Genomic DNA, 11,460 nt, shown 5'->3' with positions numbered 1-11,460 from the left:
TGGAGTGCAATTGGCTTGTATAATGTCCACCAGAGAATTGGATGTTCATTTCTCCAATACAAGCCGTCTCCGTCATTTTATCAGTCAGGCCTCAAAACCGCAGACCATGTGGTTTTTTGATGTCAAGAGTGCCCCGTGGTGGCGGTGGGGTTATGGTATGGGCAGACATAAGCTACGGACAACGAACAATTTGAATGCATAAAAAACCGTGATGAGATCCTAAGTCCCATTGCGTTTTTAAGCTATCTGACCAGCAGATGCATATCTGTATTCCCAGTCATGTGAAATCCATAGATCACGGCCTAATTTATTTAAATTGACTAGTTTCCTCATGTAAAAGCGTTGCATGTATTGTGTTTAGCATGTTTTCATTCACTGTTGGACTGATGATTGCACTGTTTTCATTGCTGTAAATACTTCAGAGCATTGTTTAGAGAATGAGTGCAATAAATACCACAGTCTGTGCAATAATCCCTTTTGCAGTCTCCCTGCTTTAAAAAATGTACCCATCCCTGAGTTTCTTATTGCTGAAGTATGGGAATTTCCTTAATGTCCACTTCCCTAAGACACTGGTAGCAGATACATGGACATTTTAATAGGGCAAAAGCAGTTTCAATACAAAAAAAGTAAATAAAAATACATTATTTACCATAACAAATACTCTATGGAGATCATTAACATATCCCAAAAGAAAATAAATCAATGTCACTAAAAACAAATAGAAAAAGTCGTACTGGAATTGAGTAATATGCTCCCCCATTGACATTAATATATACTGGTACTTTACAAAATTTAACTAGAAAAAAAATCCCCTGCCCCAATGGAATATCAAGTGATTATATAAAATGTTAAAAAAATAAAACAAAGTGTAAATAATTGTGTGTGCAGTCGTACTCAAGTACAGGTGCAAGTCTGCATGCAATGTGCCTCGCTCATTGTGGCACATATGAACAGCTACATAAACCATAAAGATGATAGCTGACAAATGTTCAATAATGTTAGGTTTAAAATCAGACCGGCAGTAAGATGTGATTCAGTCACGATAGAATGACTATGGTTGCCTCCCAAAAGGCACCCTATTGGACCCTGGTCAAAAGAAGTGCACAGTAAAGCGAATAGGGTGTCATTTGGGACAACATATGGACCTTGGCACCAGAGGTTCTGTTTTGTTGTTGCAGAACCTTTGAGATAAATGTTTTTAAAACATATAAAAGAAGAACACAGACAAAACTTCACTACAAAAGTCCACTATTAATATCCCTCAACAATGTGATCATATTTTGAAATCCATAAATCCATACACTTAAGAAGTAAAAATAGATAATTTGGCAACAAATGAAGCACACTGCCTGTCTTAGCAGTCCACACCATATAAAGGAGAGGGGGGAAGTTGAGTTGGGGAATAGTTAGCGTGAGAATCCTTTCTTTCTAATGTGAACTCTGTAGAGCGGTTACCAGGGTTACGGTGGTCTCTGCAGAGTGTGTAACAGTCCAGGTGAGTTAACAGCCGTGATAGAAGGAAAGACAGCAAGGGGCGGGGCTTGCTAACAGGGTGGTGGTGAGTGGACTCCCTCCTCTCCAGTCCCCAACCAGACCCTACCTCCTGGTCATTGAGGGGGTGTGGACCAGGGTGTCAGGGGCTACTGTCATTGTATGAGGTGGTAAGGTGGGGTCCCCTGCTGAGGGCAGGGTGGGTTACTCTGGGGTGGCCCCAAAGACACTGATAACTAACCGCTATTCATCCTCTGTGGTGGGACTCTGCTGCTTGTATATGGATGCCTTGTCCTTCAGCAGCGCCAGGCAAAGGTGACAACTCCAACTCCCTGAAAACACACAAAGAGACAGAGCGATTCATACAGGCAAACTCACCAGTACAATATCATCATAGTAAATGTGGGCTTCATTGAAGTCAAGCAGGAGTTGTGGTTAGACTGACATACCTTCTGGGGGCTCAGTCATAGGAGGCTTGAGGCAGTACATGTGGTATCCTCGATCACAGTCATCACAGAACAGCAGCTGGTCCTGACAGACAGAAACAGAGGCAGTGTGTGAGACGACAAGGAAAAGGACAAGTATGAAAAGGCAGAGGTGGAGCAGCACTCACGTCGTTCTCTGAGGTACCACAGACGTTGCAGCACTTGCACTCGATACACTGCCAGCGGTACGTCTTCACAGCTGCCATCATCACATCTGTGAACTGCAGGCAGGACGGGTGTCCTGAAGGGAGACAGACACAGGTCTGTTATCCATTACTTACCAACCTGGGTAAATAAAGGTTGAAATACATCCACAGAAAAGTGAAACAGAGCCAGACTAATGAGTTACAGTGCAGCACTGCTTACATCTGTTCGGCTGTTTACATTCATGAATTTTGACGATGCTAACTCATGGCTGTGGCAGAAATAAATAATGGAATATTGTGGATTCTGTCACCATGGGCCTTAAGACCATTTAAGGTAAGGGTAATTTCACCCAAATATAGATTTTGCCTGAACTATCCCTTTAATGGAAATGTGGGACATGGGTGGGAGGTTCCTACCTGAGCGTCCGCAGTCTGAGCAGGACACCAGCTCCTCTGACTGGCCGGTCTTCTGGTTGTGGGCGGAGTCTCCCAGACAGAAGTCGCAGTAGTCGTTGGGCAGGGCCAGACCGTTAGGGCCTTTCTTAGGAGCTGGAATAAGAGAGGAAACGGAGAAGATTGAGAATGAAAGACAATGCTCTCAACCTGCCCTAGAACACTGACATCCAACTGAAACTACAGTAGAGTGACTAACTTTGTAATAGTTTGACTCGCTCTTGAGGTGTGCTTCATTTAGCTTTGGGTATGCACTTTTGGGACTATTCTATTGATTCCTTTGTAGTAAATTAAGTAGTAAACTGTTAAGACATGCGATTGACTCAGGACTGGTATCATGAGATAAGCAGGAGTGATTCTAGATCTATAATAGAAATGTGACCAGCTCTACAGTAGACTGACTCATGATTCTAGCTGCTATCATTCCAGACAGTGACTCACTCTTGTGCTCCTCAGGCTGGCGCCGGGGGGGAGGGGACTCTATCTCCTCTCTGTCCTCCCCCTCTTCCTCCGCCAGATGGGAGTGTGTGTAGTGGTAGCTCAGGCCCGGACGGTTCTTATAGCGCTTCCCACAGACTGCAAACACACACAGCATTAAGTCATCACACACACAACAGAAATGACATGAAATAAATGTATACTTACTGTCACAGGCGTATGGTTTGTCCTGCTCCTCCAAGGCTGCAGCGGCTGCCTCCATTTTCTTCTTTCCATTTCCCACTCCACGACCCTTGGACTTGCCCTTCCCTCGTCTCTTCGGGGTCTCATCCTCAAAGTCCTCATCATCCAGATCATCCAGGTAGTCATCGTGGTCCAGCACCCTCTGAAAGCCGAGTTCAAGATAAGACAGGTGCACTGACAGAGCATTGGGAGCAACGCAAACCTTTTTGTAAAGGGTATTAGGAATCTGAAGCGTCGTTTGTAGAATGTGCTTTAAAAAAAAAACGTTGGTTCATTGATCTAGGGAGGTCAGAGGTCCCATCTAACCTTGCGGATGCGTCCAGAGGAGGTGTGGCTGGAAACTGTGGCGGCCACGGGTTCAGGTGTGGCTGGGTTGTCCTCCGGGGCACGGGGGTCTGGCGGCCCCCTCCTCTCCAGGGGCTCCCCTTTCAGCAGGGCCTCCAGGCTGCTGCCGTCCACCGTTCCCACAACATCCCTTTTCAGACCCAGCTCCAGCTCCGCTACACACACACACACACACACACAGAGAGACCGAGAGGCTTATTCAAAACTGAGGAGGCAGAAGACTAACAGGCAGCACTACGCCCTCTAACATATAAATAACAAATAATAAAAAGCCATAGGATGAGGGATTGTACCTGATTTGATAGGTGGGAAAGCCAAACGGGGGTCCTCAGGAGGGTGGGACCGCCGTCTCTTCCTCCAGCGTCGAGACGGATAGCTATACAGCTGCCCAGGAGCCATGCCTGAACAAAACATATGGATGAATAAATGTTTATCATTAAAGTGTGCTTTTGAGGGAGTGAATGTGTGTGCGCACGTCTTTGCTACAGACCTGCACTCCGGTGTCTCTTCTCCATCCAGATGTAGCAGTTGCTTTGAGCAACACCCGTCTGAGAGTCGATGAAAGGCATAAGGATGCTCCTCTCCGCACACAGACGAGCGTTATAGCTGTGGCACTGTTCCATAGCATCCTTATAGTACTGCTCCCCGAGCCTGAAACAAGAAAACACACTCATGCTAGACTAGAAATTATCATAGTCGTTATTCTAACCATTTCAAAACGAATAATCCTGTATAGTTGTACAGGACCCCTCCGTTCACTGTAATATTACAGGATAACACTTGGCTACTATAGCGAATAATACAGAGACGGTAGATAGACAATGAAGAACCGCAGACAGGCTGCGCTTCAATGGTTGGCAAGCTAGCTACGCTGGTCTCAGTGAAAGATGGGCCTATCTATAGAGCCAGCTACGTAGCTATTAGTTAACGTTAGGTGCAATTTAAATTTACACCATAATCTTTGTAGACTGTTTATGAACTTCCGTCCTGTAATCAAACAGTTTACCCTAAGTTAAATTGACAATCGTTTTCAATTGAAACGCTGTCTAACATAAGCTAGCTAAACTTGCTAGCAAGATAAATAGCCATAGCTAGTTGGCTAGCTACGTGTAGCCAACGCTTTGCTGTAAAGATTGGGCAAATAGTCATGTTCTACATAGATTCCAATATATTGTAAACTCCTACGTCGGGACATAAATCTCTAAAAGTGTAAAATGCACCAACTCGTTTAAAAAATAAAGCACAACTTACACTTTCACAACACCATCTACGGCCGCCGCCATGTTTGCTCAGTGCAGTTGTCAAAATGTCCACTGCGCCTGCGCGTGTAGCTGGGTTCAAGATACGTTTCCACCTTATCAAAATAAAAGGTCCCGTTTTGAGCATTCTCATGTTAACTTGAACAAGTTGCACTGGAAAAATCATTGGTTGAACAATGGCAACTGAAAATAAATACAACCATAAGCAGATTGAAAAATAATTATTTATTGACAAGAATTGTGTGAGAATCAGAATGGATGACTGATAATCATTGAAGTGCCCAATATCATCATGTCTTTGGAAAACTCCACTGTAAAATAAGGAGTGATTCAGTACAATACCAAACACATACAGGACTGAGCAAATTATCAAATTACAGTAAGCAGCTAGCTACATTAATAGTCATTGTAGAATAGATCATTTTGTAATATGAAGATGAGAGATATGGAGAGAAATCAATCTTCAATCAGGTTAGATCTTGACCACTTGGCCGGCCACACAGGGACTGACTCTCTTCCCATCTATCGATGGGGAGCTCCTCTGGATGAGTAGCCTGCCGTAAGTCCCTCCCACCTGGCCCTTGGTCAGGCGTCCAGGATTGACACACACACAACCAATCACATCCTGTGAAAAAAATATATATTTTTAAGCTTCATTGTAAATATGTGTGTGCGTGCGCGCATGTGTGTGAGAGAGAAAGATGGAAAGAGAGAGCGTTTCCACTGTGTGAACCAGCTATGTTGTTCACCTTGATGAAAAAGCGTAGCTCGGAGGGGACGATGAGCACATCGGGACTGAGGGGCATCTGGCCATAACCCTGGAACTTCTCATAGTCCATGTTCACCTCCTCCACAGGCGGGTACAGGGGGTAGTAGCTATATATTGCACACAGAACAGGGAAGAAATGAATCATTCTTGCCCTCAAACGAGTCCAAGAACAATAGCCAGAAAATGAAATAATTACTGTGTGGACACAGGATAGTAGTGTGTGGAATCTATGCCCTTTAAGCTAAACACTCCCCCCATTATTTTGGCCATGTGTTGTTACCTACAATTCAGCTTTCAGCTCCTAATGTGTAACATGTTTGATATTTTTGAACACAATGGAAATAAGTTATTTGTGTTATCCTAGACAAAACATGTTATGCATTGTATCCACATTTGTGGTTGTATTGTGTTTTTAATTGTAAAAACAAATAAATAAATCAATCCCTTAGACCCCTCTGTCCCTGCGCTTACTCACTTTCTCTGGGTCAGCATATGCTTCAAGATGCGTGAGAATCTGTCCGAGCCAGAGGCACTGAAACACAGAACACTATCACCTCAAACACTTTGATCGAAGGAGCAGTCATGTTAAGCGATATACATCTGTGAACACCAACGAAATACAATGTAGACGTTTGGAACCGAACACACATGCACTCACCAACTGATCTCCTCTGCTCCCATGTGGAAAAGGATGTCTGTAGAGGTCAGGCCAAAGGTCACGCCATCGATGAGCAGGGTGCAGGGATCAGGCACCAGGGTCACACGCTGAAGAGCCAATGAAAAAAAAACTAATGTAACATTGAAGTAGGGCACGTTGTTTTTCTATAATCGAATAGTATGATAAATGATACTATGATAATACTATGACAAATGATACTATGATAAATGATACTATGATAAATGATACTATGATAATATGATAAAACATTCTATTTTCTGAGTGACAGCAGGTATCTATCTCAGTTTTGAATGACATCATGTGGGCCATTTCACCTTTGCGTCATCCTTGCTGAGGTCCGGCAGGATGAAAGGGGGTTGTGGGTAAATGAAGTGATGGTGGACATCTCTCTGGGAGGGAACAAATACCAACCGACATCCAACTCTGAGGAGGAAGCAGAACTGTGTTCACAACAGCAAGGGAAGACTGAGCTAATGCGGTTGGTATGTAGGGGGTAAAATGAAGCAGTGTGGGTGTAGTAACAGTGTACTAAATAGGTAAATAGAAAGTCATATTTACCCTTTGGTGCCTTCCACAATGCTTCCCACACACCTGGAGAAGATGGCATCAAATGTTTCCGTCACCAGAGATTTCTGTCACACACCAAGAAAGAAAAAACAATCAGCTTCTGATAGAAAATGCAAGTCAACATCCTAGATATTGAAAAATAACTTGAGTCAGTAGCCAAGACAGAGAAAATGAAAAGGTACCTCTATCTGCTCATGTTTGGAGTCCACAAAGGGTCCCAGCTGTGGGTTAGAGAGGAGATGTGAGGGACAAACATACAAACTTCAGCCAAAGAGTCAGTGTGTCAGTGAGTGAGTGTGACCTCGTGAAAACATATCAATTCTACTGACCAGTATGCAAACGTCAGGGCGGTCCCTGGCGATGACGTTGATGAGGTCCACCAGGGGGTCAAAGGTCAGGCCGTCAGAGGGGGTGTAGGGACCACAGGCCACCATCACCATCAGCTGCTCTGGAACTGCGGGACAGCAGGGACGTTAGGGAGGGGGGTCTAAGAGAGCTGTCAGAGGGGGTGTAGGGGCCACAGGCCACCACTACCATCAGCTGCTCTGGAACTGTGTTAGAGCAGGGACGTTAGGGTGTGTAAGTGTGTGTGGTGCATACTCAGTTCCCTTCCTTACCATCAGGAATGTCCATGTCAATTTCCTGTTTGATGGGAGTAGAGTAGAATGGGAGAGGGACACCCTAAGAGATTGAAAATATCAAACAATTAAACAAAGAAACAAGAACTTAGAAGTCATACTGGTCAGCTTGAGAATCTCCAACAGAGCTTTTAGTCCTGGAATGGGCTTGATCAGGATCCAGGAAATCAAACAAAGGTGTTTTAGAAGAATCCCACTGACCTCAAAGAGTTTAGATGCCACAAACTTCCTCCCTGAGGTATTCATCCCCTCCATGACGACCACCTGTCCAGGGAAGAGTGAGTAGTCTCTGAGTTCAGACAGGTCTACTGGCACCTGTCGCCCCCCCTGATCAGGTCCTGCCTCCAACAGCACTGATTGAGAGTTAAGCTTCCCATTACTGTCACAGCACACCTGTCCCAGTACAGTCACACTGTCCTACAGACAGAGAGAGAGAGAGAGAGAGAGAGAGAGGAGAAATTAACACACATCCCTACACACAGCAGTGAAAGTAACAGGGGGAACATACTGTGTGAGAGTAGCTGGTAGGCAGTGAGCTGCCTGAAAGTACCTGAGCAGGAAGAGACACAGGGGAGAACTCTTCTATGTTGAAGTTTGTCCTCAGTTCCTCTCCCAGCTCCTCAATCTTCTCGGTCAACACTGGCAAAGACAAAAGACAACATTCACGTCGGCACATAAAAAAATGAAATAGAAAGTCCAAAAACAACACTAATGATCTAACAGTCAAGATGAATGAAGGATGAGGAATAAGGAAGTAGTTGTGTCATCACAATCCTACTATAATCCAATAAAGTTGTTTAAAATAACTATCACAGTTGTAGTTTTGTTGCCTACCGTTGCGGACATCCCTCAGCCTTTGGAACATGTACTTGTAGTTGTTAATCAGAGAGTCCTCTGATCCCTCTAGGAGCTCCAGCTGAACCCCGTTTGTCTGCCCTTTCCTCCCCGCCCAACGTGTGCCCTGGACGGCCCCAAATGTAGACACCACCTCCCCCCGACCTCCACGCTGACTGTACTTCTGAGAAGGGGTCACACTGCAGAGAGGAGGACACATTTGGGGATAAGGCAAGGGCGAGTGTGTGTGTATTCACAGATGATTGTAGCGGTGTATCCATGTACACTACATGACCAAAAGTATGTGGACACCTGCTCGTCAAACATCTCATTCCAAAGTCATGGGCAATAATATGGAGTTCGTCCCCCCCTTTGCTGCTATAACAGCCTCCACTCTTCCGGGGCCGGGGGGGGGGGGTTTGCTTCCATTCAGCCACAAGAGCATTAGTGAGGTCGGGCACTGATGTTGGGCGATTAGGCCTGGCTTGCAGTCGGCGTTCCAATTCATCCCAAAGGTGTTCGATGGGGTTGAGGTCAGGGCTCTGTGCAGGCCCGTCAAGTTCTTCCACAAGGACCTCGACAAACCATTTCTGTATGGACCTCTTTGTGCACGGGGGCATTGTCATGCTGAAACAGGAAAGGGCCTTCCCCAAACATTTGCCACAAGGTTGGAAGCACAGAATCGTCAAGAATGTCATTGTATGCTGTAGCGTTAAGATTTCCCCTGACTGGAACTAAGGGGTCGCACCAGAACCATGAAAAACAGCCCCAGACCATTATTCCTCCTCCACTAAACTTTACATTTACATTTTAGTCATTTAGCAGATGCTCTTATCCAGAGCGACTTACAGTAGTGAATGCATACATTTTTTTGTTTTTGTTTTTGTACTGGCCCCCCGTGGGAATCGAACCCACAACCCTGGCATTGAACACACCATGCTGGCGTTGCAAACACCATGCTCTACCAACTGAGCCACAGTTGGCACTATGCATTGGGGCAGGCAGCATTCTCCTGGCATTCGCCAAACCCTTCAGATTGCCAGATGGTGAAGCGTGATTCATCACTCCAGAGAACACGTTTCCACTGCTCCAGAGTCCAATGGTGGCGAGCTTTACACCACTCCAGCTGAAGCTTGGCATTGCGCAGTGATCTTAGGCTTGTGCGCGGCTGCTCAGCCATGGAAACCCATTTCAGGAATATCCAGACGACAAAAAAGAAGAAACCTGCACACTGCTCTTGATAGTTTCACTGCTCTTTAATAAGCCTCACGTAAAGCTTATTAAAGAGCAGTGATACTATCAAGAGCAGTGTGCAGGTTTCTTATTTTTTCTCATTTTATTCAACTGTTACCATGCACCTGCAAAAAAGATAGCTCAGATGTGCGAGTGCCTTTTGAATATTGAGACGAACAGTTCTTGTGCTGTCTTTGCTTCCAGAGGCAGTTTGGAATTCGGTAGTGAGTGTTGCAACCGAGGACAGACAATTTTTACGCGCCACACACTTCAGCACTCAGAGGTCAGGTTCTGTGAGCTTGTGTGCCTACCACTTCACGGCTGAGCCGTTGCTGCTCCTAGACATTTCCACTTCACAATAACAGCACTTACAGTTGACTGGGGCAACTCTAGCAGGGCAACTTTTTTACGAACTGACTTGTTGGAAAGTAAGAGCTTCAGTGGGGGCATTCTACTGCCAATGTTTGTCTATGGAGATTGCATGGCTGCGTGCTCGATTGTTTTACACCTGTCAGCAACGGGTGTGGCTGAAATAGCAGAATCCACTAATTTGAAGGGATGTCCACATAGTTTTGTATATATAGTGTATGTAGTTGTGTATGGTGTACCTGGGGGAGAAGCTGGCTGAGCACAGCAGCAGGCCAGGGCTGGCTATAAGAGCTGCACTCCTCTTAGACTGGGGGTGTTCTGGGGTGGTCAGGGCACGCTTCTGAGAACCCTAAAAACACACATAGCAACAGACAGTTTATTAAGCACACCACTGGAGGTGAGGGGGAGGTCCAACCCGTTACTAGATGGGTGTGCTTAATAAACTGTCCAGTGAGTATGTGTAAAATACCTTAGCTGGGGTGGAATAGGAGTCCAGAAGACTCTCCTCTTCTTCTTCTGCTTTGATTCTGGAAAGGCAAAGTTAAGGGAGAGAACCAGATAGAGTCCTGTATTGTTCAAACTGTTAAACATATAAACACACATTGAAATATTTCTTTAGCAATCGTAAGCAAAACATTTAACATTGAGATAGAGATTGTATGTGTATAAACTGTAGAGGATACAGGTCATGCAGCGAGTTGATATCCCTGGTTCTGTTGTGTGATTCCTCTCGCTTTGCGATGGCCGGTTTGGCCTTGTATTTCTTGTTTAGAACCTGCAGCAGCCCAAGATCAGACATGCAACAATGAACACCAAGCGAGTGTGAGAGTGATAAAGGGGTCATGTGTCTCTCTTTCTCCCACCTCATGCTCAAACTGCTCCAGTGTGTTCAAACTGAGTTTCAGTCCTCCCTTGGTGGTGCTGAAAGCCACCCACTCCAGGACTATCTCATTCCCCTGCAACCTGTTGCACAGACACTGCTCCAACACTGGAAAACAAGTACAAAGCATGCCAAGATCACTGGTCATTTGGCTAACAAAACATTATCAAAGCAAGTTCCTTTGTTAGTTTAATGGGATAAGACTAAGGGAAGAAGAAAATTGCACTTACTCTTGTACAATATGTCGTCTCCACAAACAATGTCGAAAATTTTCAGCTCCGATTCGATTCTATGTGCATTTACTAATGCCATTGTTTTACAAATTAACTGAGCCAATTAACGTGTGGAATATCTGATAAGAAAAAAAAAATATATATAATGAAACAAGATAAATCAGCCAACTGCTGCCAAGAACAATGTTGTGATAGTTAAATAGCCTGCTAGCTAGCTATTTTAACAGCCTTGCTACCACTTCTGACATCATTATGATTCCCAAATATGCGAACAACCAACTAAAAGTTGACTAGCTAAGAGTTATACAACCAACAATAACTTGACTAATAATAACAATAGCAGTTGGGAAACTACCATTACCTTTCCGTACACTTCTCATCGATTTTGCCGCGAAATT

General features: G+C 44.8%; 2 protein-coding genes across 3 annotated transcripts; both read right to left on the bottom strand.

Annotated features, from left to right (window-relative positions):
- Positions 1-573: 573 nt before the first annotated feature.
- On the bottom strand, positions 574-4,963 carry LOC106604367 (zinc finger protein ubi-d4). Of its 2 annotated transcripts, XM_014198925.2 has the most exons (10): positions 4,853-4,963; positions 4,092-4,252; positions 3,895-4,002; positions 3,563-3,756; positions 3,221-3,398; positions 3,017-3,151; positions 2,540-2,671; positions 2,105-2,217; positions 1,941-2,022; positions 574-1,823 (listed from the first exon to the last, which is right to left on the bottom strand). In XM_014198925.2, the coding sequence occupies exons 1-10, from the start codon at positions 4,882-4,884 to the stop codon at positions 1,735-1,737; spliced, it is 1,224 nt and encodes a 407-aa protein (XP_014054400.1). In that variant the 5' UTR covers positions 4,885-4,963; the 3' UTR covers positions 574-1,734. The 2 variants fall into 2 exon arrangements, with proteins under 2 accessions (XP_014054400.1, XP_045573910.1); XM_045717954.1 differs by having other exon boundaries at positions 3,017-3,398.
- Positions 4,964-5,070: 107 nt separating this feature from the next.
- On the bottom strand, positions 5,071-11,433 carry pola2 (polymerase (DNA directed), alpha 2). Its single transcript, NM_001140152.1, has 18 exons — positions 11,424-11,433; positions 11,060-11,181; positions 10,813-10,937; positions 10,633-10,724; positions 10,419-10,476; positions 10,189-10,298; positions 8,348-8,547; positions 8,064-8,152; positions 7,715-7,930; positions 7,493-7,556; positions 7,205-7,329; positions 7,058-7,096; positions 6,867-6,940; positions 6,623-6,731; positions 6,288-6,394; positions 6,105-6,161; positions 5,610-5,736; positions 5,071-5,485 (listed from the first exon to the last, which is right to left on the bottom strand). Exons 2-18 carry the CDS (start codon positions 11,139-11,141, stop codon positions 5,333-5,335), a joined length of 1,827 nt encoding a protein of 608 aa, NP_001133624.1. The 5' UTR covers positions 11,142-11,181; positions 11,424-11,433; the 3' UTR covers positions 5,071-5,332.
- Positions 11,434-11,460: the final 27 nt, after the last annotated feature.

The sequence above is a fragment of the Salmo salar genome, chromosome ssa05 (assembly GCF_905237065.1).
Source record: "Salmo salar chromosome ssa05, Ssal_v3.1, whole genome shotgun sequence".
NCBI classification, from domain to species: domain Eukaryota; kingdom Metazoa; phylum Chordata; class Actinopteri; order Salmoniformes; family Salmonidae; genus Salmo; species Salmo salar.
This window is presented reverse-complemented; position numbering and strand designations above follow the sequence as displayed.